Source organism: Opisthocomus hoazin, chromosome 7, assembly GCF_030867145.1.
Source record: "Opisthocomus hoazin isolate bOpiHoa1 chromosome 7, bOpiHoa1.hap1, whole genome shotgun sequence".
Lineage (NCBI taxonomy): Eukaryota > Metazoa > Chordata > Aves > Opisthocomiformes > Opisthocomidae > Opisthocomus > Opisthocomus hoazin.
Genome location: NC_134420.1, coordinates 22,929,324 through 22,954,989, shown reverse-complemented (window position 1 = coordinate 22,954,989; position 25,666 = coordinate 22,929,324). Strand labels below are relative to the sequence as shown.

At 44.0% G+C, this 25,666-nt stretch overlaps 1 protein-coding gene across 2 annotated transcripts; it reads left to right on the top strand.

Moving 5' to 3' along the window:
- The first annotated feature begins 521 nt into the window (after positions 1-521).
- Positions 522-25,666, top strand: RIC3 (RIC3 acetylcholine receptor chaperone). Of its 2 annotated transcripts, none has more exons than XM_075426577.1 (6): positions 522-705; positions 8,285-8,508; positions 9,794-9,872; positions 13,602-13,695; positions 19,611-19,756; positions 20,850-25,666. In XM_075426577.1, exons 1-6 carry the CDS (start codon positions 558-560, stop codon positions 21,338-21,340), a joined length of 1,182 nt encoding a protein of 393 aa, XP_075282692.1. In that variant the 5' UTR covers positions 522-557; the 3' UTR covers positions 21,341-25,666. The 2 variants fall into 2 exon arrangements, with proteins under 2 accessions (XP_075282692.1, XP_075282691.1); XM_075426576.1 differs by having other exon boundaries at positions 19,608-19,756; positions 20,850-25,665.

Genomic DNA, 25,666 nt, shown 5'->3' with positions numbered 1-25,666 from the left:
ACCGGTAACCGCACTGCCACTGCCGCCGTCGGCTCTCCGCATGGCGGGGCACCGCGCAGCTTTGGGCCCACCTGCTCCATCCCGCCATCACCGCCCCCAGCACAGACCGGCTGTGCTACCACCGAAACCCTTCACAAGGGAGAAAAAATGCCCCTGTGTAGACTAGTTTTTATCTTCCTCCCCCAACAGGTTTGCAGTGGGAGGGCGGACAGAGAGTCTGTGACACACTTATGGTGGGATCAGGAAGAGGGGCCCCACATGTCTGCTCCCGCCCCGAGCTGCGTTTCTGAGGCTCAGGGCCTTTTCCACAGCGACCCAATGCACACCGCGGCCTCGGGTCCTCACCCCTCCACGCTCCCCCTGCGCAGAGGCCCACCCCGCACCGGCGCGGCCCTCCTCGGCTGCCGAGCCCCTCCATCCTCCTCCCCCTCCTCAGCCGCCCTGCACCTCCCTCAGGCCCCCGCCCGACCGCGCCGGCGCAGGGCGCATGCGCACGCTGCCCGCGCCTGTGCAGAGGCTGCCGGTGGGGTGAGGGCCGCGCCGCCGGGCCGCCCGCCATGGCGTACTCGACGTGTTGCAGGGTGGCCGTGGTCTCCTGCCTGGTGCTCTGCGTCTCCCTCCTCCTGCCGCGGACCTTCTTGTCTCGGCGCGGCGGGAGGCAGGAGCCCGGGGCCGCGCCGCTCGCAGCGCCCGCGCCGCCCAAGGGTAAGAGGCCGCCGCGGGCCCCGCCGGCGCCGGGTCCGCTGAGGCGAGGGCGGGTCGCTCCTGGCCGGCACTCCCCCCCCCCTCCTACCCCTGTCTCGGTACGCCGAGGTCCGCGTGTCGGCCGCTGCTCGGGGGCCGAGCGTAAAATGCGGGGAGTGGCTCAGCGGTGAGCCGGGCCCCCCAGCCCCGGGCCGGGCCTTTGCTGCCGGGCGGGCCGTGGGTGCGCGGCCCTCCCGTCTGGACGGCGCTCCGCCGCCTGGTGCGGGAGCGTGGTGCGGGCAGGCCTCCCCGGCAGTGCTGCCCCCCTCACTCTCGTGCCCTCTGCTGCGTGGGTGTGGAGTGGTCACAACTGAACGTACTGTTCTCGCTGAGATTTACCTTTTTCTTTTCCCTTCGGAGAAAGATAGTTTAAGATCTTCCAAATTTCATTTTATTTATGTAAGGGGGGTACTAAGGCTGCTGAAAAGAAACACAGCACCTTTTTTTTTTTTGATACATCACTCTTTCTTTGAAAGCTTCATTATTTTGTTATTTTCTGTACAGAATGGTTTTGTTGTTGCGTATGAAATAAAAGTTCGTTTGAATCATCTTCATTGTTTAGTTTCCTACTCCAGCATTTTAAACTCGGCTTTCATGCACCAGGTTCTCATAACAAACATGCCCCATGATGGCTCATTTAGACTCAGATCCTGTCCTTGCAGTCCCTCGAGCTACGTCCTTCTTCCCTGCCCTCCCACTGTGCATGTGTCCTCTTAAGTTCTGGAGGAATGGGTTCATACAAGTGTCTCCCATCCTTTTTATGCCCTTTGCCTTTCACTGCGGGTTTTTCTCCCTAAGGCACTTCACAGAAGTAGCCAGTATCATAGCCCCAGTTCTTGGCAGAAGAATTTTGCCCAGGGCTGCCCGCAAGCCAGACGGGAGGCTGATGGAAGTACAGAGAACTTCTGGGTTGTGCTGGATGCTGTCCCACAGGGATTTGTGTTCAGTGACCTTTATCTTCTGCATCCTTCCAACAGCCTGGTTCTTACGTGACCATATGCTTCAGTGACATTGATCTCGTGTGACCAGGGGTTTTTAAGGCCATTCAGGCTGAAGTTACTGCTGAAATGACATTAAGTTGAACCAAAATATGTGACAGACTGTGGCTACCCTTGAATTGTTGCTGTGTGCATTCTTCAAGAACTTGAATATAGGTTCATCAGCACTGTAGGTGTACAGGTTTATAGTTTTGTTCCATAATCTCTAACACTGAAAACTTGAACAGTAGCTGACGTTTTTGATAGCGCCTCGAGAGTAGTACTGTGAGGGCACAGTGTAGGCCCGCAGAGGCCCAGCAGACAGCACAGGGGCGCGGTGGGGACTGTGGAGTCGCCTGCCTGAAGCAGGGATGGGAGCAGGCGCTCTGGGAGGTGGTACCTGTCTCTCTGCTAACTTCTGCCCCTGTGCAGCTCCCAACTCTGATCCTGGAATGATGCAAGACGATGGAGTTTGACAAACCATTTTCCCACAGCAGTGCAGTCTTAGGCAGTTGTCAGTTAATGTTCTGGTGCTTCTGTCTTTGGCTGCAGGATGGACTGAATTGATGTAACGGAAAATTTAGCTTTTAAAAAAAGAAACAACAAAATACTTGCCCCCAAATTCTTTTTGGTGACATCTGTCTGATGGACGATGTGCACACCAGTTCTAATACAGCCTACTTTAAGCAGTGCTGTCGTAAGCTGACTGATCACAGCCACAGTTAAAGGCTTAAAATAGATAACACAAATACTCTTTCCATCATCAATAGGTAGCATAAATACTCTGCCCATCATCCTGCAGAAGATGACAGTGCAGCTCGGGTTAGCGTGTGCGTGGTGCAGGGCCAGCGCTCGGCACACTCCTTCTGTTGCACCCCAGCAACTGTCTTTGGCCAAGAATGTAATAACTCACATCAGCTGATCCGTTTCAGATGAGAATTTATAGTCCATATTTTCAATTTGATGGCAAGGATTTCATTACACCTGCTCTGTAGACCAAACTTTATTTCACCTGAAGTTATTTTTTTATTGGAAAAATAAATCTTGATTGAACAGTTCAATTCATATCCCTGTCATTAGTTGTCCTCTTCAGTGAACTGATAACTGCAGTTGCCTGACAGAAGTTTCGGGGAGTTGAAGTAATCATGTCATTCCTGAAGTTAATAAAGTGCTTATTGTAGTCTTGGGGGCGAAATGCCTCTGCATAAAACATTCTTAAAGTTTACTATGATTTGTCAGAACTCAATGTTACCAGGCGGTTTTTTGTTGAAACAGGCTTTAAGCATGGGAATGGCATTTTCTCTAATAAAGTCATTTTCTGAGGTCTCTTCTAGGAAAATGGTGAGCATAGTACTACAGAAGTTACTATTATATTTCAGACAGGAAAGCTGTTCTTTTTCACAGTAATAGTTTCATGTATATGAAAAACCTTACTTAAAGAACTTGCTGCAAATGTGTAACATTTCTAGTTTACTTCATGGAAAGGCATTAGAATTTTTTTAAAAATCTGTTAGAGGGAAAAAAGAGCTACTAGCAGTTTAAAAAGTACTTTTAAGTCTAGTGTTCGTAAATACACGCCATGCATCTTGTAAAGCTACTCTCTAAGTTGGTAGTTCGAGAAAAACCTTACAGCTCCACGGCAATAGGTGTATGGTCTGTCTGCATTCTTACGAACAATCAAGTGGCACCAGCTTTACAAGGAAAATACGTGACTGTTCAGGTAATGCCTCTGCCCAGCTTGGATATGTGCAATGCAAGCTTCAGTTGCCTTCAAGTGTCCTTACTTAATAACATCAAGATGTTACCATTTTTTGTAGTTTTTCTGTTTTCCTTTTTAACCTCCACCTGCAATATTTAACAAAAAACGTTCAAGCATTTGACTGTGTCCATTAAAAACACTTGTATGATGGTTTAAAATAAGGATTTAAAAATTGTCATTCCTTCTAATTTTTGGGGTAGGTTTCTAAAGTTGTTTTGTTGGGAACACAGCTAGAGCTGCTCTGTAAATGTCAGTAAAAGAGCAAGAATGAAATGAATGCATACTGTTTGTCCAGTTCATCTTAATGCTACGCTGTCTGCCAGAATCAGAAGTAGTTATAAAAAGATTTAGAAGGGAAAAATACAAATGACTGCACATGTAAATAATCTGAAACATGGGTCTTGTGATAGTGTATAATACTGAAATACAGAGTGGCTTCAACAATGAACTGAATGTGCACTTGTAGTGTTATAAAAAGGATTAATTACTTGGGCTTTCTGTGGGCAGAGGTGCTGGAGAAATTAGAGAGTTAAAGAATAGCAGCAGAAATGATACAGTGACTTGGAAGAAAATTTAGATTAAATGTCAAGAAAACAGTTTCTTTATAGGTTATTCTAAACTATTACACTAAACATGGAGGCTATGCAAAGAAACTTAGGAGGACACTTTCAGTCTAGTGAAGATGAAGTTATTTTATCGTGGAGTCCCTATGTCTTTTTGTGTGTTCCCATTTGCAGCTGTAGAACTCGGCCAATTCATCTCGTTGGACAGACAGAGAAAATAAATGTTTTATGAAAATACACTGCTGGGAGCGGCTAAAGATTGATTCAAGTGTCCTGAGGTGAAGGCTTCAGTATGAATGTGTCTTTATTGGCATCTACTAGAGAGGGTCTTGCATATGATGCTTAGAGCACACATCTTTAAATATCAAGTCCAACAGAGCAGGGGAAAAACATGTACAAAACTCTGAGTTCTGGTTCTCAGAGAAGCGTATTTCATTTCTGATCCCTGTGACTGAAAAAGCAGTGGTTTTCTTTTTCAGTCACCAGGATGAGCATTTTACCAGGAAAATGTAAATAGCACCTAAGCATCCCTAAATGTGGGAGTCAGAGTACAGTCTGAAGATAGGTCTGAGGACTGGAATTTGCATTGCTGAGGCTGGAGGATAGTTCTGTGTCCCACTGACACCTGTTTTTTTCAGTTAAAGCTTTTGCAAAACATCTACCTGGTTTGTTCTTGGTCTGTGTTTTTTTGTTTGGTTCGTTTTGCATGCACAGTAAGGAATAGTAAATGTCTTGGAAAAACCACACTTAATCTTAGCGTTTCAAACCAAAGTAGTGTAACCATGGTTTTGGGATGGAAATGAAGAAAAAGGACGAAGTGTCTACCGCAAAGCATGAGCAGCACTGTGGATGCTGTTCTTCTAAGGACCAGCTTGGTTGAGAATTGACGAGCTAGAAGAACAGCATCCTTTGCTTTGCTGTCAGCTTGGACAAGTTGCATGTGCTTCCCAGACTGCCAGTTCCCAGCTCTAACCCTCCTCCTACGCTTCCTGGGGTCTGAAGAACATGCATGTTTTATAAATGAAGTCATGTATCGTAAATCTCCTGATGAATGGAGTGCAAACTTCTTGTAGCACCAGCCCATGTGTACTTCCTGTACGCTGAACTACATGTATGTATGTAGCCCAGCATTTTACAGCTGGTCAGATGTTGCGGAAAGACATATTATCTAGACTAAGAGTTGCCGAGTTGTGGAATAACTGAAGTCTAAATACTGTTAAATAGTCAAATTGGGCTCAGTAGCAATTCCTAAACCCTATTAGGTAGAACACGTAGCAACTTCATTGGAAAAACATACTTGGATGGTCTGAATATTATCAGCTGGTTCACTGTTGTATTAGCTGTCTTATAAATATGCTTTTTAAGATTTGCTTTTTTCAGCTGAGTGTCAATATTGTTAGAAGCTTAAAAAACCCACAGTAATTCTAACATGATACTGCTATTAAGGACTTCATCTACATTCAGAAACCTACGGTCTCTTAAACAACACAAACGTTAGGCAGGGCATAATTTGATTTCTGGACTTAAAGCTATTGAAGGGACCGGATTAGACAAAACATACTCTGCTTGCCCTGTAGCTGGTTTGCAAAGTTGATTTGAAGCATTAAACTGACAAATTACTAATCGTGTTGGGTAAACCTTAGTTAAAAGGACTGCAAAGCCAGGTAGGGTGTACTCGGTGGAGTTTCCACACGCAGCAATCAGGTCTGTGTGAAGCTCTCAGGCTGTCGCAGGGAAGCTGAGAAATGTTTCAAAAGCAGAGCAGCTCTGTGGCACCCTTCAAAGCTAAATGGAGGTTAGTGGTCTTCCCTTCCCACAGCATGGAAGTTGTCCCATTCAAGGACTCACCCGCAGCACTCCCAACTGGATGGTGCAACAAACAAGGACCTGACACGTGCCCTTCTGCGGTCACGTGGAAGTGTCCCTTGATTTTATTGATGGAGAGTGTGTCGTTGTCTCCATTTGAAAGTGGTTTGTTTCATCCCTGGAAATGCGGAATCCAGTCACATCACCTACTGGTGTGTGTGCTACGGTGTTGGGTTTTTTAATAGCACAAGCTGTCTTGTTGGATTGGCAGTGGCATCCAAATGGCTATGCATTTCCGTTAATATACTGTGTATTCGATGACATTGTTGCATATGTTGCTTTTAAGTTGCCTGTGCCATCAATTTCCTCTATAATTTGCAGGGGTTCTTTGCCATAAAAAGCTATAGAAATTTTTTTTAATAAGGAAATCATTATAGAAGTTTAAAAATCAACAGGGAATATTTAGAACTAGGAGCCATGAAATTCCCCTTTAAAATTATTTTGATAATAAAATGAGTAGTGTGTGTCCCCATGGCCTGATTATCTTTAATTGAATTGAATCTTTTAAAGCACAAATGAGGTCTTGTGTGTAATTTAGAAAACTACTCCCTTTAAATACAGTTTCTTGTTTGTAAATTATTTTCTGCTTTCTTCATCTCTTTTTTTTAAAATAAATAATACTTGCATGAGTAAAAGATGTTTTACAAATGTTTATCTATCCTGCTGTTTCATCCCCACCTCAGTGATATTGCTCTGCTACACGATGTCACCCTTGTTTCCTAGCAACCTACTGCTACAAGGCATTCCTGCTGGAGCAGTGGGACTTTCTTGTAAATAAGATGCTATGCTTTCCATCACAGACTTTGAATAATTCACTAAAATTGAAGTGCATGGTAACAGCTTCCTCAGAGTTAAGCCTGAGCTAATTGAGAGCGGTTTTGGTCAGTGGTGGTAAACCTGGGTAGTTTCACTAAAGCGTAAAGCACTCCAAGAACGTATGCCATCACCTAGAAGAAAAATGTGGTTTTAATAGTAGAATTTCACAAATTATTGATATCGCTTCCTAATACATATTTACTGCAATTTTCTGTGCTCGGGAATTTAGCTGCCTTTGATGGTGTTTCCTAGCAAAACCAAATGCTAATTTGATCTAATTTTCTCGTCTTGCTTCTCATAAAAATATTTGCAGCTGGGTACTTGCAGAAGTAAAGTTATTCTTTTCAGTGCTATTTCAAACCTGTTTTTCATTTTCTTTATGCAAGTTCATGCAGCCTGCTCAAGTGCCAGTGACCAGTGTCCACGCTGCCTGGCTGTCCTGCTGCATGTGCCAGAGAGGGGGGTTTTGCAGCTGGCGTCAGGGGGTGAGCTGCAGCCCAGCCTGGCAGTCCCAGTCTCTGGTGCTCCTACCCAGTGCCTCCCGCCACCAGACTCGCGGGCGAGGTAGCTGAGCGATTCAGTTCAGTCCCAAAGAGTGGAGGGGAGTGCAGGGGCGAGTTCAGACTGGATATGGACGTAGAAAGCAGGATGTCATGTACGTGGAGGAGTAAAAATAGTGAATTTCATGGCAAAATTGTTGAATTGATGGCAGCAAGAAAATTAATGCATGAGCTTAGATTTACTGAGGTTCCAGTGCCTTTCAGTTGAATGAAATCATCCACAGCAGCATTTCATGCCCACTGCAGTCTTAGTCTCACATCCATGCTTGCATTTATGCTCACTCCCCTTTCTTGCTTTAAATTATCTCTGCCCCTCTCAAGGCTAGAAACTATTTTTTTTCCCTCTAAAATACCGAAGACCCAATGTCCCAAGCTGTATTCAGTCTCCTCTCTTACATTGCTTTGCCCAATAACTTTTTAAGGAGAACAGTTTGAGGTGCCACCACTTTATCTTTCATTACTCATTTGGTAAAATGAGGTAAAATACTACTTCTTATGGCAATAGCTGAAAATCTAATCTGGGCAAACAGTGGAGTAGTGTACCAGGACGCTAGATGTGTAGTGGTTTATACATTAACATGCCTTTGCTTAATATTGAAAGATCCGGCTTAGCAGAAAACCGATACGTTTTTAGGGTTTTTTTGAGCAGAGAACCAGAAGAAAGAGTTTGGGTTTTCATCCTGCTAGAGATGCTGATTCATAGGGTCTTTGGACAAGTATATAGCTGTTAAACTCCGGGTTTTCTAAGTTGCCAACTTTTTCTCTTCTTAAAATCAAGAGAGTAATTGTGCATACCTAACTCCTAGCTCTGCATATAGTAAGTGACTGAGGACTGAGTTTACAGACTTCCTACTTATAGTCCAACAAGTTACTGTATTCATCAGTGGTGGTGCATTTAAAATGAGAGAAAATGTCTGCCACACCTGCTGCAGTTTTAGGCTGCATGTAAAAGGGTGAAAAGTAGTAGAAGAAAAATAATCGTTGTTTGGTCTTTTGCAGGGAAGCTTGGTCGCTTTCCACCAAGGATGCATTACCAGGCCACTCCCGACAGCCGAGCTGCTCCTCATTTTCCAAGGTCTCACCTTGCTGAAGCAGTTGCCAAAGCCAAGGCAGGTGGAGGTGGTGGTGGAAGCACTGGTGGAACTGGGAGAGGTCTGGTGGGGCAAATTATTCCTATATATGGATTTGGCATCTTCTTATATATCCTGTACATTTTATTTAAGGTAAGACCAACATAAATTGAAAAGTTGGGGGAATAACAGCTAAAAAAACCTCACAACAGAAGTAATAGTCCCATTTCTGTACCTGATTCCATTTCAGCCTTGCTCAAAAAGATAAAAGGCTTATGCTGGACCTTTGACTGGTGGTTGAAAGATTGGTGCATCCTGTGGTTTTTGCTGTTGTAAAGATTGTAGCTAAGAATGCAGGGATGGGTTGCTGAAATCCTGTATTGGCCTCTGACCTCTTACAATTTTTTTAAGGATTTTTTTTTTCACCTGGAAAATGTGTATGTCTAGAACATTAGATTAATTTTGAATATATACACAGTATTCCTTTCTATTATGTATGACTACATATTATATATGCTGTATATGTCACATATTGTGTTAAGCATTTAAAATGGGAAAGAGGGAGTACAATTATGGCATACCTTCTGGAACAAAAATGCTACATTGTTGGAGAATGGGAGTTTGTAAGATTGTATTGGCCACACTGGAACTACCCTAGCTGAGGAACTGGTCGACAGCTAGTTTAAAGAAGCACAGCCCAAATTCCCCTCAGATGTTTCACACTTGATTTGAACTTCTCATAGTTTTTGTTACACACTGGTGACTTGCATGTGAGTAATGACAGTCAGATGTGTGGGAGGAGGGAGAAGTGCACTTGTGGTTTTTTTTTTTCCTTTGAGTGGGGGCTGAATGCAGACTGAGCAGTGTCTCAACAGTTCAGCCTGCTCTGGACAGACAGAGGTACGAACGAGGTGAATTGGGTGAGCTGATCAAACACGGAGAAGACAAAGAAATAGACGGTAGCCTGCAGCTTCTGTATAGAGCCAGTCAGTATCTTTGCTGCAGGTATGAAGTTGGTAAAGAATAATGGCAGAAAAAGTTGCAAGAAGGACTAGTGGGTCACATATAATTCCTTCAGAATCTGTCCTTTATTTCATCAATAATTGCCCAATGCACTGTTTTTTTCCCATCTATATGCAGAGGAATTACAGGATCAGGCTGGAACAGATAACTATTCTAAAATGAAAAAGTTGGTTTTGATGAGTTATGATTTCACTATGCTTGAAAACATCAGTTGTTCTGAGTGCATTGTAGGAGTTTTCAGCTGGCAAGATCTCTCACGCATCTTTCATGGTTGTCTGTTTTTGCTGCTGTGCACGCTTTTCTTTGGTTACTTTCGGGCATATTTTAGTTTTCTGTCCTTTTTTCTGTTGCCTTTGGGGCTTATATCTTACTATTCCTGTAACTCATAGAATGGTTGTCTTTTTTCACTTATCAGCTGGCTTCCAAGGGAAAAACTACTGTTGGAGAGCGGAAATGCCCTACTGCTGCACCTGGAAACATGAAGAGGAAAATCAGTGAGTATGGCTTCTGAGTTGTATCTGTGTAGTTCTTGACTCTGTAGAGGCACGGTCCAACCGGGTTCTTCGAGTTCTGGGTGCACTGTACGGCTGCTGTTCCCTCCCCTAAAGAACAAGCCAGAAGCTTCTGTGCTGGAATGAGCAAGAGTTAAATTGAATTACCGCACCGTCACTTTCTAATCTCATTCGCATAATGACACTGTGCGATAGTAGCCTGATCCCAAGCCCCTCTGGAAGCAGTGGCTCTTTGTGAGGTTCACGGAATTAACTGTACGGATTTGGGGAAAAGCTATGTAGCTAATGATTAAAAATGGATTATAGGATGTCCATCTATAATTATTCTGTAATCCGTAATATTCTAGTAATAGTATATAAAGATATTATTAAAAGCTACCTTCATTTTTTTGGATTTGTGAATTCTTAACCATCACCAGGCACTTCCCTACTTTTTCCTTTTCCTTTTTGCAACACTCAAAGTTTTGATGAGCGCAATAAAGAAAGCAAACAGTATTCTGAAATGTTATTGTGATTTTACCTAAACATCAGTGGGATAGATTCAACTATCTGCAGACATTTATTGGATAAATTAATAAGCTTACTATTGAAGATTGGATGACTAGTAACCATAACAGTATTTAAATGTGTTGTGTTTGGCTGGCTAAATTGTAATAGGAAAGAAAAGTACTTAGGGCTCTAGAGAAGGTGCTGGCAGGAAGGTAATTCTCTTAACATAGCTGTAATTATCTTGACATTAATGTGTATATTAGGAGTACCTAATGTACTTAGTGCTGTAGATTGTATTTTCAGTGCACTTGTACTGCATTGTGCCTGGCAATTTTGTGCAATTTATTAGCAACGATAATTGTATTTTTTCTCTCATGCTTGGTAAAAGAAACTTAACTTTGCAGGAAGCTAAATATTTGCAGTCATTATAACCGAAAGAACTAGTGATGAAAATTATTCTGCCTCTTTCTAGAGCTCTTCATTTATGTTCCTAAAGCATTCATGGCAAGCTGTAGCAGAGCAGGGGATGAGTCACTGGACTAGGAACCTGAAGACAGAGTCACCACTTACATAGTGGCTTGGAGCGAGTAACTTCACTGATCTTTGCCAGTTCCCCTTCCCCTGTTCTTCAAGTCTCAGACATGCAAAATGATGACATCAGTGATACATTAAGTAATGCCATTCTTTGCAGAATAGAGATCTTCCCAAAAGCAAGATGTTTGTGGATGATTCTCTCCGTTCCTCCTATGTTGGAGTTCCACTGTGCCTTTGAGCTGCTTAAACAGGTGTGCCTGCAGCAGCCGAATATTTAATCCAGGCTGGTTTCGTTTTGTTCTGCAGTGGGGAACAATGAGGTCTCAGCTATAGGATTTTGATTTGTAGCTCCAGCAAGGGGCTCGGGCATTTTTGTTGACATCCACGCTGTTGCATCTTTACTGTTAATGTTTTCAGCCAAAATAAAGCCAGTATGTGTGTTCCTGCCTGTACACATGTGTGTCTACTGTTGTACATTTTTTGAAAAATGTGCAACCATGGAAACACCATGCTTTGTTCACTGGGCAAACACCATGTAGCTAGCTGTCGTGCATCTCAGTAAGCCTAGCAGACCATTAGCACTCACTGCCTGCCCTGGTGCCCCTGAGCAGGGTTGGTTGCTATCAAGTCCACGAACCTATATTCTCTTTGATAAAGATGTGGTTTCTCAAACCTTAGACTTGTTAGAAAATGCTCAAGTTACCTTTCATCTCTGTTCCCAAGGGTTTAACAGGGAAATTTCATGAGAACTATTAATTCTGCAGTAGACAGTAAAACACTGTAGTTTCCTCAGGGGGAAAAAAAAAAAAAAAAAAAAAAAAAAAGTCATTTTCTTTTCCCTGACTTTAATCTCTAGGGCATTTACAGTGGCCCACTCACTCTGCTTATTGGAAGGTTGCTCGGGATACTTTGAAAGAAGGTTCTTTCTGTGTGTCCTATTATCAATGGCAATAGTCTTCACCTTCTTATACTGGCAAGAGTAGGTAGAACGCTTTTAAGCTGCATGTTTTCGTTTCCTCACAGCCAGTGTGGTTTGTGTCAGGGTTTAACCTGGCAGCCAGTTAGGATGAGACAGCCGCTTGCTCACTCCTCGCTTCCCCACCGAGCAGGGAGGAGAATGGACAAAAAGTAAAACTTGTGGGTTGAGATAAAGGCAGTTTAATAAGACAACAAAGGAAGGAATAATGATCACAGAATCACAGAATCACAGAATAGTAGGGGTTGGAAGGGACCTCTGTGGGTCATCTAGTCCAACCCTCCTGCTGAAGCAGGGTCACCTACAGCAGGCTGCACAGGACCTTGTCCAGGCGGGTCTTGAATATCTCCAGAGAAGGAGACTCCACAACCTCCCTGGGCAGCCTGTTCCAGTGCTCCGTCACCCTCAGAGGGAAGAAGTTCTTCCTCATGTTCAGACGGAACTTCCTGTGCTTCGGTTTGTGCCCATTGCCCGTTGTGCTGTCGCTGGGCACCACTGAAAAGAGCTTGGCCCCATCCTCCTGACACCCACTCTTGAGATATTTATAAGCATTTATAAGGTCCCCTCTCAGCCTTCTCTTCTTCAGGCTGAACAAGCCCAGCTCCCTCAACCTCTCCTTGTAGGAGAGATGTTCCAGTACCCTCACCATCCTTGTAGCCCTCCGCTGGACTCTCTCCAGTAGCTCCTCATCTTTCTTGAACTGGGGAGCCCAGAACTGGACACAGTACTCCAGATGGGGCCTCACCAGGGCAGTGTAGAGGGAAAGGAGAACCTCCCTCGTCCTGCTGGCCACACTCTTCTTGATGCACCCCAGGATTCCATTGGCTTTCTTGGCAGCCAGGGCACACTGCTGGCTCATGGTTAACCTGTCGTCCACCAGGACACCCAGGTCCCTCTCCGCAGAGCTGCTCTCCAGCAGGTCCATCCCAAGCCTGTACTGATGCATGAGGTTGTTCCTCCCCAGGTGCAGGACCCTGCATTTGCCTTTGTTGAACCTCATCAGGTTCCTCTCTGCCCAGCTTTCCAGCCTATCCAGGTCACGCTGAATGGCAGCACAGCCTTCTGGTGTGTCTACCACACCTCTCAGTTTGGTGTCATCAGCAAACTTGCTGAGGGTACATTCTAACTCTTCATCCAGGTTATTATAATCATTATCATAATAATAATTTATAATAATAATCATTATATCATTATCATAATAATAATAATGATAAATATGCAAAACAATCGATACACAATACAGTGTTTCTCACCGCCTGACAACCAGTTGCACAGCGAGTCCCCAAGCATTGACTACGGAACTCGCGGATTTAATGGAACTCGTGGATTTCACAGAGCTCACCAAACTCAAAGAATTTGCCGAACTCATGGAAAAATTCCTGTTCCCTGGCCAACTGCCATTTATATACTGAGCATGATGTCTATGGTATGGAGTATTTCCATTGACCAGCTTGGGTTAGCTGCCTGGTTGTGCTCTCTCCCAGCTCCTGCACACCTGCACATTAGCTGAACATGTGAAACTAAAAACATCAGTGTATTATTAACATTATTCTCATACTAAATCCAAAACACAGCAGCTACTGGGAAGAAAATTAACTCTATCCCAGCCAAAACCGGCACACTTTGGTACAGCATATGCTACGTGTAATAATGGGACAGGGATACATTTCAAAGCTCCTACTGACAGATCTTGGGATTTTGTTTGTATACAGCTGACTATGAGCTTGCTCAACTCCAGGAAAAACTGAGAGAGACAGAAGAAGCTATGGAAAAATTAATCAACAGAGTAGGACCTAACTATGACAGGTATGTTTCAACTTACAGCATTTTAAGGAGGGATTCTGCTCTAATTAGAAATTAAACTTTCTTACACTGGCTATATTAAAATAGCATTTTTATTACTACTTCAAACTGTAGAAATTTGATTTTGCACGTCACACACTTTGTTCTGCATTTTTTTTCAGTGTCTATGTTTAAAATAAATAATTTTTTCTACCTACATTTTCCTTAAACAGGAAAGCAATTATCCCTACCCTCCCCCTTTATATTTGGAAGATAATGACAGGTGTATATATAAACAGAAAATAAAACTTCTTCATTTAAAGTATATAAACGAACCTGTCTTATGTGATCAAAGTAATGTTCTGAATGATTCCTAAGAGACCCAATTGTTTTCTGTTATTTTCCAGTGCTGTGGATTATTTTTCTAAATAGAAATACTGTTATGATCTATGTAAATGCTTGCTCAAATGTCTGCCAAATATTTCTTTAAGGGCAGAATTGTATACTAATCTGATTCCATAACTTAGTTCCACTGTGTAACCAGTAAATCCATACAGTTGCTTCTAAATATAAAAGAAAAAAAAATTTAAAAGCAGGATTTAAAATTTTATTCTGTTTATTAATGTTTGCTATAAATCTGAGATAGACTTGTTTCTAGTGTTTCTCTATAATGTAGAATAGATATGTTTTTCATTAGGAGTGTAACAGCACATCAGTAGGACAATACATAACTGCAATGTTTGACAATTTAAATACCATGAATGTTAAGATGATGTTTGCAAGGAAAAAATGATAGCTGTTCAGGTTGTAATGCGTGCTAACTTTCTCTGTATCAGTCAATGCCTGTTTTAACCCATTCTGTAGGAGGAGTTCTGGGCTGAACTTGCACGTTATGTCCATTTACACTTCAAACTGCATTCTCTTTAAGCGTGTAGTTTAGCCCACTTTGCACCGTGCCTTGTATTGTGGCTGCACCCGTCTCGGCAAGGCGAGGTGCCAGACTTGCCTGTGTTAGGCCAGGAGAACCCCTAAGCTTCCCTGGTTTTGTTAGTGAAACAGAAGCATACTATTTTGACTGTTACACATCTGTGTTTTGAAGAGCTATCACAATGCTCTACACGTACCTTTAAGCTGCCAGAAGCAGACTTATGAGCTGCCCAGGTACTGTGCTGACTCTCAGGATAGGATATTTTTTACTGAGAAAATGGGTTTAGGGTCTGATCCAGTGTTTGTTCCACACTGTGTTATTGGCTCAGAGCCTTTATTTAGTAGAACTTCCCTTCTTTGTTCAGCCAAACTATTTATATAGGTGGATCAAAAAGCCTGAGGGGAAAACAGAATCCGAATCTAATGAAGAATTTTGTATGTAGCCTCTTTAAAGAGAGGGGAAGAAACACCTCTAGGTGGAGCAAATAGCTGTTTTTCAAATACACCCAGACTTTGAAGCTATCTTAGTCTACGCTGTGATACTCATGAAGTCGTACTGGATGAATGTCTTAAAATCAAGCGTGTGGTTAGAAAGTGTAATTAGAGCACAGAGTACAGTGCTAGGCTTATTCAGTCTGGATGTTGATAGATTTAAATAAAAAGGAAAGAGGAAGAGAGCAAAAATTACTTGAGCTCCATTTATTAACACGCAGTAAACAGAAATACTTCCAACAGAAAAGCCAGAGAAAGAAATAACTTGTATCAAACGTGAACTAGTGCTGAAAGACCCCAAGTGAGACCATAGTCCACTATACTGGGTATGGCAGAGATACTCCCAGCCTGCCAAGTGAAGTGTTAGTAACCAAACCAAAGGCCGTATTTTGCATTGTCACAAAACCCAGTGTATCACCATAACACACGGTGTCTGTAATAGTGCTGAGGTCTGAGCTCGTGCTTCAGTGTCCTCTCACTATACTTAGGAGTGTTCTCCTCCTGGCTGAACTGCTCCAGTATTCATCTTGGCTTTTTCCTTCTGGTGCAGATTGTTAGAATCCAAAGACATTCTAATTTTGTATGTTTTCTCAAAAAAACATTGCAGTTGAAACCCAGATGAGTTTGGAAGGACAGTTTATTCTGAGATAATGCTGTACCATAGAAAGAAATCCTGTTTCAAAGGAATAATATCTACTGTGCCTTGTGAATTTATTCTGCTTACTTCTGTAGCAAGTGTATGTGGTGTTTTCTTGCTGTGGCTTGTCCTGCTCATTTCTTTTAAAAGCATTTGAGTGAAGTGAGGCTGGAAGGCCTCTCAATACTAGTATCTGGTTTTCTCAGATGGGATAGCTAGTATTACCAGCCCCGTGTTGTAGAAGGTAGGCAGGCAGGAACTCAATTTTTGTTTGTTTTTTTTAATGAGGCTTGAAGACCAACCTCCAAACCAACCAAGGGGACCTCCTTCCAAACCAGCATACCAGCTGGAATTGCTACAGCCCAAAGTACAGAAACTCCCTTGCAGAAATGCAAAACTTTAAAAAAGTACAAGTACAGATACTTTTAATAAGGCCTAGCATGTATTAGCAAGGGCTAGAAGCAAGAGGAAGGAAGAACTACCTGGCTGGGTCCTCAGCAACATAACCAAACCTAAACTGAGAGGCGGACAAAGATGATTGTTACCAAATGCGCACACTTAAATGGGCAGTACGTAGTACCTAAGTATATAATGGTTCACAGCTCTGAGAAAATCTAGCACTCTTCCCACCTCTTTTTTTTCAACAGGTTATGAATTTAAATTATGCAGTTTTGTAATTTATCGTCATATCCTGTCACTAAGAGGATCTCAGTATCTCCAGTTTCTAAATGTGGAATCTCAGTATCTCTCAGCAGAGATGAGGAGCCTTGATGGGATTTTGATGACTCATAAATAAAGGCTTGATTGATGGCTATATAAGGCATTCTGCATTAAAAGCATGCATATTGTTTTATTTCATGCTTTTAACAGAGTGTTTCAATGTTGGGACAGCGATATAATGGGTACAAAAAGATTTCCATATCCATTCTCACAGATGTCTTACCCATATTCTTTTCACCACTGTCTGTAAAAGATGGTATCTTGAAACCACTTTAAAGAATACGTGTAAATATTTTTCTCAGTGGGAGCATTGTACAGTACTCTCTTGTAAAAAAAAATCTCAATTTCTGGTAATTAGGTGGAGGTAGAAATAATGCAGCTCCGTTACCTGTTTTTAAAATCCTGTTTACCAGGCCATCAACTGAGAAAACTTATTGTTTTAACATAAATGAAGCAAATGTGATATAGAAGAGAGAGAGGCTGTACTCTGTGGGGTGCCAATTTTGGGCTATAGCTGCATTTTAATAGTGCTTATCTTAAGAACATGAAGCAAAAAAATACCAGTTGACATGTCTGAGATACCATGTTAGATTATGGATTTTCACTGCAGTCATGAGAGCTCTTCAGGAAATGTTCTGATTTCAGTATAAGAAACCTTTACTTTACCTATTAGTGAGCACTTTGGGACTCTACATAACGTAAGCATTGCCACTATGAAAAGTAATAGCTGTGCTGGAGCTACGAACACACAGGGCAAAAATAATTGCCTTTTCTTACACTGTAAACCTTTCGCATCTGTTGTCCTCTTAGTGTTCGTAAGTGCATTAATCCCTGGTAAATCTCCTGTACGCAGGCAGCCAGATGTCTTGTGCATTGCCAGCACCCTGCAGCAAGTCTTCCTAAAGGCCTTAAATGAAGTAGAAATGGTGCATGGGCTTTGGTTTCTTCCTCTCTACAGGGAAATTTGTCTTTTAAGCAAGGTATCTGGAGGAGGGATAATCTGAAATAGTCAGAGACCTTCTGTTGCAAGAAGACAGCATCCAGTGTCTTAGGAATTTTGCTATATGAACTGTCACAGTGATGCAGCTGCATTGATTGATCCTGTTATCTGAGCTAGCATATCTCCCCGTTGTGCTAAACAGACAGGCCTCTCTGTCTTTATCCAGGTGATATATATTCAAATTACAGACATTTTTGTCTGTAAAAGGAGGAGTAGTTTGGCAGTTCTATTACAGCTTCTGTCAAAGACAGCTAGCTGATGAAACCATTTCTTTTTGTGTGCCTCGTAATTCACATCTCAAATTCTACATCTGCATAACCCAGGCTTTTGAGAAGATGCCATCTCACACCTTCGCTTGTTCTGTGGAACAAACTGCAACTGCAGCTTGAGGTGACTTAGTACAACCTCTGTGTAGCATTGGGGCCGCATCAGCTTTTCAAACTGTGGGGCAAAGTGCCCCTCAGGGGAAGCACAGAGAAGTGGTTAGCCTTGTGATCTCAGTCAAACAGTTTAATCTGTTTATGAACAGATTAATGAAACCAGCGGGCCTGCTCCTGAGCTAAGTTCAGTTACAGACAACAGTGTGTGCAGCTGTGCAAAAAATCTAGCCCAGGGTCAGCACTTTGATCACCATCAAACAAACCAGCAGTATCATGCTAATCTCTTTGGCTTTAAACTGGTATGACTCTGCTGCCTTTAGTGGAGTAACTATTGTGTTACCATCATTCCCGTATATGTAGAGTAGCACAAAGTACCTATTAGAGTGCTGGTCTATTCACAACAGTTAGTAAGAGAAAAACTGAAGATGGACGCTGCGAGTTTTCAAGTTTATGAGCATTCAGGTACCTGAATCGAGGTTTAGATAGATACTCATCACCTAAATCCAAAATCATTAATCTATTTCCAGCTCTCCTCTTCCCATCTCACCCCAGAGATTCGCTGAGCAGCTGTCTAATCTTGGCGATTATCTGTCTATCTGATGGTCTGGAGATCACCAGAGATCATCTGTCTGACCTCACATACTGCCTGCAGTTCAGCATTCCGTGCATGCCAAGGGCCACCCTCTCTGAGTAACTGGGTGCGATAGATCCTGCCTAAACACAGCGAGATTCGAAAGAGAGCCAGAGTAGTGCCTCAGTCCCCTGAGAGCTTGCACTGGCACTTACACAGAGATCAAATGCCTGAAACTCAAGGTGAAAGAAGCACAACAGTCAGAACCATTTTCACCCCTAGGTACAGCCAGTGTCTATCTTACTCTGACCTACTGAGTTCGTTAGCAGAGCTCAGATCACTACCCTCCAGATACTTCTTTTTTGTCCATAAGATTTTTAGGAGACTGTTTTTTTTCCAGAGAAACTAACATGTAGTGACTACATGATCTTATCTGTTGGAAGCATTTTTGTTACAACAGTAAGTAATTGTATTACCTGAGCAGTAGTAATTACTAGAATCAGCAGTATAGAACTAGTCAAAATTATAGTTTACTTTTAACCTGATAAAAAATCTCAGTCATCTCCCACTCCCTCCAATTCTAAAGGGCACGTTAAAGTTAAATGTAACACCTTCTTTTCATTTTAAAATCTTCCTGCTTCTTGCCCCCACTTCCCTGCCAGGCAGCATTGTTGACTCTGCATAATAACACCTGTCCAACTGACATTTCTTAATGAGGCCTTGCAGATTTATTACCTTTAGTGGTTGTAATTAGGGATCAATAGACTCCTGAGACTAATGTCTGTGTGAGACATTTTGATGTCTGTGTGAGACATTTTGATCAGCCGCACAAGTTGTTTAAAATGTAGCATAGGTTCTGAATTACATTTTCTTATAACACTTCAAACAAGGTATGGCCTTCTAATTCTCACCTAAAACTCTTTTAGAAATTTCTGTAGTGTCTTTTGTACCATAACTCTTGCTTATGTGTCAGCTTCATCAAGCTCTCACGTTGGCGGTACCTGCCTTCCTTTACCTGGTTAACTTTGCGGGCTTTCTGGATAAACGGATAAACCTTTATACTGAGCTGAAGTGCAGACCACATGGAGACGCTGAATAGTGAGCATACCGCAGCCAGGTTTCTTCAGACTGTGCTGCTGGGACAGACCAAACACCTTGGTTCAAACTCTGTTAACAGTGGACTGAATTCTGGTGTCTAATATTTTCTAGCAGGACTCAAAATGTTACAACAGACCAGGAAAAAAGGTTACTTCAGCAACTCCGAGAAATTACTAGAGTTATGAAAGAAGGAAAATTTATAGATGGCATCTCTCCTGAGAAGGAAGCCGAAGAAGCTCCTTACATGGAGGACTGGGAAGGTAAGCAAGTGCCTTTCTCACCATTACTCTGACAAGAAAAATTGAATACGGATTACTTATAGTCCCAGATACTTTCAAAATTTTTTGTTAACTTTAGCCTTCCTTTTCAGAGGTCAGTGTCCAGACTTTGCAAGAGGTGGTTTGTTTTCCTAACCATCATAGAAAGAAAATAGATTTTGAGGCATCCAGCATTTTCTTTAATGTAAACACTACACTATCTGCTGCCAAAAGTGGCATACAAATGTTCAGATATGCTCCATCTGCTGCTGTAGGTTTATATATTTCTCTGCTGGGCTAGATTTAATGCAAAATCATAAAACACTTGGAAATCAATATGTTGCAGATATCTTGCAATTTTTACTTTTGATTGGTCGTTCCTTGTTTGCTCCCATCTTCTAAAAGTCAGCCTCAGGAAGTCTGTCTTTTAAAAATGCTTTTTTTTAATGTCCTTTCCATTCCTTGGTGTTTACTTGTTACATAAATGTGTTTACAAGATATCCTCGTTGAGCTGCTCACTGTCATAATTTTAAATGCAGACTTAATTCCTTGCTCTTCAATACGCTTTAAAAATGATCCAAAACATAAAGCATAAACAGTGGCCTTGAGCTCTGTTTTCTTAAGTCAAGGTCGTGATGCATTTTCTAAAATGAAAGGCACAAAGTCATTGACATACCTGGTTTTTCAGCTTTAGAAATAATGCTGTTTATAGCAAAAGTCTTCAAAACTTGAATCCATCAATCTGTAGACAGAAACAAAAAAAAACTTGATATATTTAAAGATCTAAGACATGCAATTTTCACCTGTTAGCTGCCATAGCTTTCAGCAAAGCTGATATTCACTCCTGAAAGTCAAGGCTGACATCCTGGCTCCTTAACAGTAAGTGGAGTTTTCTCATCATCTCCCAAGAAGTCATGTTTTGCACATTCTTGCCATGGATTTAATACTGTGACACATACATGGCATTAAATAGATGACACTTATACTGGCAGTGCTAAAACCAACTGTTCTGACAAACTGGTGCATCCATCATTGAAGTCAGTACTACTTTTAAATGCTGGTAACTCTTCAAGCTGCATATCACTTTATTCCTAAGGTTATCCAGAAGAGACCTATCCTGTCTATGATAACTCTGATTGCCTCAAGCGCAAACAGGACACAATCCTTGTAGATTACCCTGATCTGAGCCAGCCCTCTGCAGAAGAGCTGGCAGAAAGAATGGAGGGCATGGAAGATGAGGAGCTTCTCTGCAATGAAACCCTGCTGTCTGATCTCGCCATGGGAAGGGGCGGTCATGGTTTAATGCAGAAAAAGGACGAGGTAACTGGCATCAGTGAAGAGGAGAGGGACCTTCATCACAGCCAAAGCACTGAGGAGTGCTGCTGTTGTTGCGAGGATGACGATCCTGCTGTCATAGCAGAGAATGCTGGATTCCACTCTGAGAGCTGCAGTGAAGCAGAAGATTCAACCCAAGAGGACCTGTCTGTGGAGTCAGAAAATGAAAATGCGACACTGAAAAAGCAAAAAGGCAGTGATTCAGATGAAAGAGGCACGCTGAGAAAGCGCAACATGAAAGGACTTGAGTAACAGGGACAATAGAGGATGTTGTCTAGATGATGAAGGTAGAGGTCATAAACTGTGATTTGTGTGTTTTCTCTTCCCAATAGACTTCTCTGTGTTCATCTCCTTGTACCGGTTTCATTCCTGTGATAACAATAAGTCACATCATCTACCTGAGCTGGAAGCCAATGCCCTCTTCCATGCAGTCTTGTCATGGCTTACCTTGACGTTGCCAATGTCAGAGCTTTGTGCTTGCTTTTTGGAGACTGGTATATTGGAGCAGATTATGCCATTCAGAGATTTGTGATTCTTTCCGATTCTGAACAAACAGTCCTTGGTTTTGCCCTTTGTCATCCCAGAGTTAACCAAATGTCTCTTCTGACTTTCTCAAAAATATTTGTCTGTGTGTTACCAGTTATGACAATTAATCAAATCCATATATATATTTATGTGATTGTCAGGAAGCTGGAGGAGAAAGTTTGCCTTCTTTCTCTTACCTGAATGTTAACTGATCAGCAGAACAGACCATAGTCACACATGTGACTCTTTCTCAACTGTGTCATTGCTGCTCTACACCCATGAAACTGTTCTCACTCCAATCCACCAAATTCATACGCTGCCCCCACCCACAGCCCATTTCCCATCTTATTGCATGGTGCAGGGCCAGTAGCCTAATCAGTGTTGTGTTCCAGGAAGAGCACGAGCAAGACTGGAGCGTTATGAGTTGTTCTTTCTTTTCCATAGCCATGGTGAAATGCCTTGGTGAAACTCCCAGATGAGTGCAGGAATCGGACCTTACATTGTGTTAGAGAAGAACACTAAAAATATCCACAGGGATTAGAAAAGAAGAGCAGTGAGAAGGTTTGTCCCTAAAAGTAGAGAAGAGAGTGAGGGTGAACCTCAGACTGGAAAGCAACCCTGCCTCCTCCGGCCCCAAGGAGCTCCCTTGGTGGCCTCCGACAGACTGCTTGTGTGGCGCCGGCACAGCGGCCCCAAGGACACCAGGCCCTCTCCTTTCCGCTCCGTGGCATCTCCGTGTAGAGGAGATGGCACCTCCCCACTCTCCAGGGGCAGGGCCAAGTGGCATGGAAGAAGGGCCCACACAACACCTGGCAATCAGCAATTCTTTTTTGGAGTGCTGGAGACCTGGAGCAGGCTGGCTGTGCCTCGCTTTCCCGCCGGGGGATGTCTGGGTGCTTCACCTACTCTCAGCTGCTGTCGGGCACCGGGGGCTGTGCCACCTGCAGGGAGCGGGTTGGGGGGGGTCACCGAGGACCCCCGACCCTCCTGCAACACCCTTCCTGCCATCTCGTCCAGGGGAGCTCAGGCAGGGAATGAGGGGGGGTTGGAGCCCAGGCACACGAGGGGAGGTGGAGGGCAGTCCCTGCACCCAAGGGACAGCAGAAGTGCACAGGGGAGCGATCCCCTGGAAAGGGGCCCCCAGCCCCCCAAGCCTCCTCCTTCTGCCACACGAGGCCATCTTTCAGGCCGCAGGCCCCCCAGCTCCCAGAACAGCCACATTTGGCCATGGGCATCCCCATTGCAGTGGCCTCCTGCTGTCACAAGCCACCTCACTGCCATTTGTTCCGGGCCCTGTAAATATAGGGACCCCAGCAGCTGGCCCACAGTTCGCTGAGCTTCAAGGCCATTGGGTTCCAAGGATGCCTGGAAACGAGCTCCAAGAGCAAAGCCCATCTTTGCGTGGGGTGAAAGAAGATGCATAGCTGCAGGAACGATGCAAGGATGAGGAGAGCCTGTGGAGGTGGGTCCACCTGCAGATCAAGAAGAACCGATGGAATTGGATCCACCTCCAGCATGGCTCCTCTGGCACCACTACACTGTGCTAGGGCTCTCCTCCATGACACCATGGCAGCGGCATCCCAGGAGTGTGCGGCCCGGCTGCCGCACCTGCCATTAGCTGGAAGGCCCGGTCTCCACGCCTGGCTGTCCTGCGGGCTCACCCGCTCCATCTCCCAGCATCAACAATTATTGTGTTGATTGACACGGGTGGTGTGAGCCCTTCTTTCTCATGCCCCATGCCCCTCCCCATTTGAAAACAACCCCACACAGATAAACCAAAAAAGTAACAGTACAAACGCTTTCCTCCTCTCTTGTTTGGCACTTTGGCAGCTGCATCTGGACTCCTCTGTCCCTTCCAGGTCTCCCCAGGCCAGGAAGGACATTGATGTGTGGGCCCAGCCCAGGGCCGTCGAGATGGTGAGGGGCCGGGGCACAGAGCACAGAAGGGCAGGGTGAGGGAACTGCCTCTGGTCACGAGGGTGCTGAGACACTGGGGCAGGTTGGCCAGAGAAGGTGTGGATGCTCCATCCCTGGAAGTGTTCAAGGTCAGACTGGCTGGGGCTTTGAGCAACCTGGTCTAAAGGAAGATACCTGTCAGCTTGTGGCTGAGAAGATCATGGAACAGATCCTCCTAGAAGCTAGGGGTGAGCCCATGATAGCAATACCTTGCTCCAGGACTGGTGCCTACCTGAGAATTTTCAGTTTTTAAACCATAGAAGAGCCTTCGCAAGACAAGGTGTGCTGGTGCCTGATGGGATCCGCCTGTCCTGATCGGGAAAACGTGTCTTTGTGCATAAACTGGTAGAGCTGATCGAGAGAGCTTTAAACTAGAATTGGTGAGAGGAGGGGATACCAACAGGATTGCAGTAGGTAAGCCAAGGGTTAGCACGGCATCGCCTGAGGGTGACAATGCTAATGGGAACATTTACACTGCTCCTGGGAGCACAGAGGGCTGAGGAGCATATCTGAAATGCTTGTACACCAATGCACACAGTATGAGAAACAGACAGGATGAACTGGAAGCATTGGTGACCTCCCAGAGCTATGACATCCTTGGTATTAGTGAGACTTGGTGGAATGATTCCTATGGCTGGAGTGCTGGGATGGAGGGCTACAGCCTGCTCCAGAGGGACATGCAGGGCAAGCCAGGTGAAAGTGTCACAAGGGAGAAGTTTGTGCAGCCCCTACAGGTAGTGATGACGTGGTTGAAGGACTCTGGGTGAGAACTAGGGGGCTGGAAAACAAAGGAGATGTTGCAGTGGGTGTCTACTACTGATCACCCAGCCAGGATGTAAGCACTGATGAATTATTCTGTAGGCAATTAGGAGAAATTTCAGGATCGGTAGCCCTTGTCCTTATGGGAGATTTCAGCTTCCAAGACAGCAACTGGGAATATCATAGTGCTGTGACGAGCAGGTCTTGAAAATTCTTGAAGTTTGTAGGAGACAACGTATTGTCACAGGTACTCAGTGAGCCAACTAGGAAAGATGCCCTCCTAGACTTGCTGTTTGTGAATAGAGAAGGACTTGTGAGGGATGTGATGGTAAGTGGCTGTCTTGGCCACAGTGATCACGACATGATTGAGTTTAAAACTGTCAGTGTAATGAGAAAAAAGGACAGCAGAGTTGCTACCCTGGACATCAGGAGAGCAAACTTTAAGCTATTCAGAGAGCTATTTAGCAGAGTGCCCTGGGAATCTGCTTTTGAGGGCTTGGGAGTCTAAGATTGCTGGTCAGTCTTTATGAACTACCTTTTAGAAGCACAGGAGCAGTCAATTCCTATGTGTTATAAGTAAGTCAAGCAAGGAGGGCAGAAGACCAGCTTGGCTGAACAGAAAACTGGAGCTCAAGAGGAGAAAGAAATTGTATGATCTCTGGAAGCAAGGTCAGACTTCGCAGGAAGATTACAGAGCCGTGGTTCATATATGCAGGGAGAAGACACAGAAGACCAAAGCTTAATTAGAGTTGAAACTGGTCAGTGTTATTTCAGATAACAATAAGGGCTTTTTTAAGTATGTTCATAGCAAGAGGAGGTCTAAAGAAAACATTGGATAGATACTTGTTGAAGATGGTCATCTGACTAATAGGGATGAATCACAGAATCACAGAATCACAGAATAGTAGGGGTTGGAAGGGACCTCTGTGGGTCATCTAGTCCAACCCCCCCGCCGAAGCAGGGTCACCTACAGCAGGCTGCACAGGGCTGCGTCCAGGCGGGTCTTGAATATCTCCAGAGAAGGAGACTCCACAACCTCCCTGGGCAGCCTGTTCCAGTGCTCCGTCACCCTCAGAGAGAAGAAGTTCCTCCTCATGTTCAGACGGAACTTCCTGTGCCTCAGTTTGTGCCCATTACCCCTTGTCCTGTCACTGGGCACCACTGAAAAGAGCTTGGCCCCATCCTCCTGACACCCACCCTTCAGATATTTGTAGGCATTTATAAGGTCCCCTCGCAGCCTTCTCTTCTTCAGGCTGAACAAGCCCAGTTCCCTCAACCTCTCCTCATAGTGGAGATGCTCCAGTCCCCTCACCATCCTTGTAGCCCTCCGCTGGACTC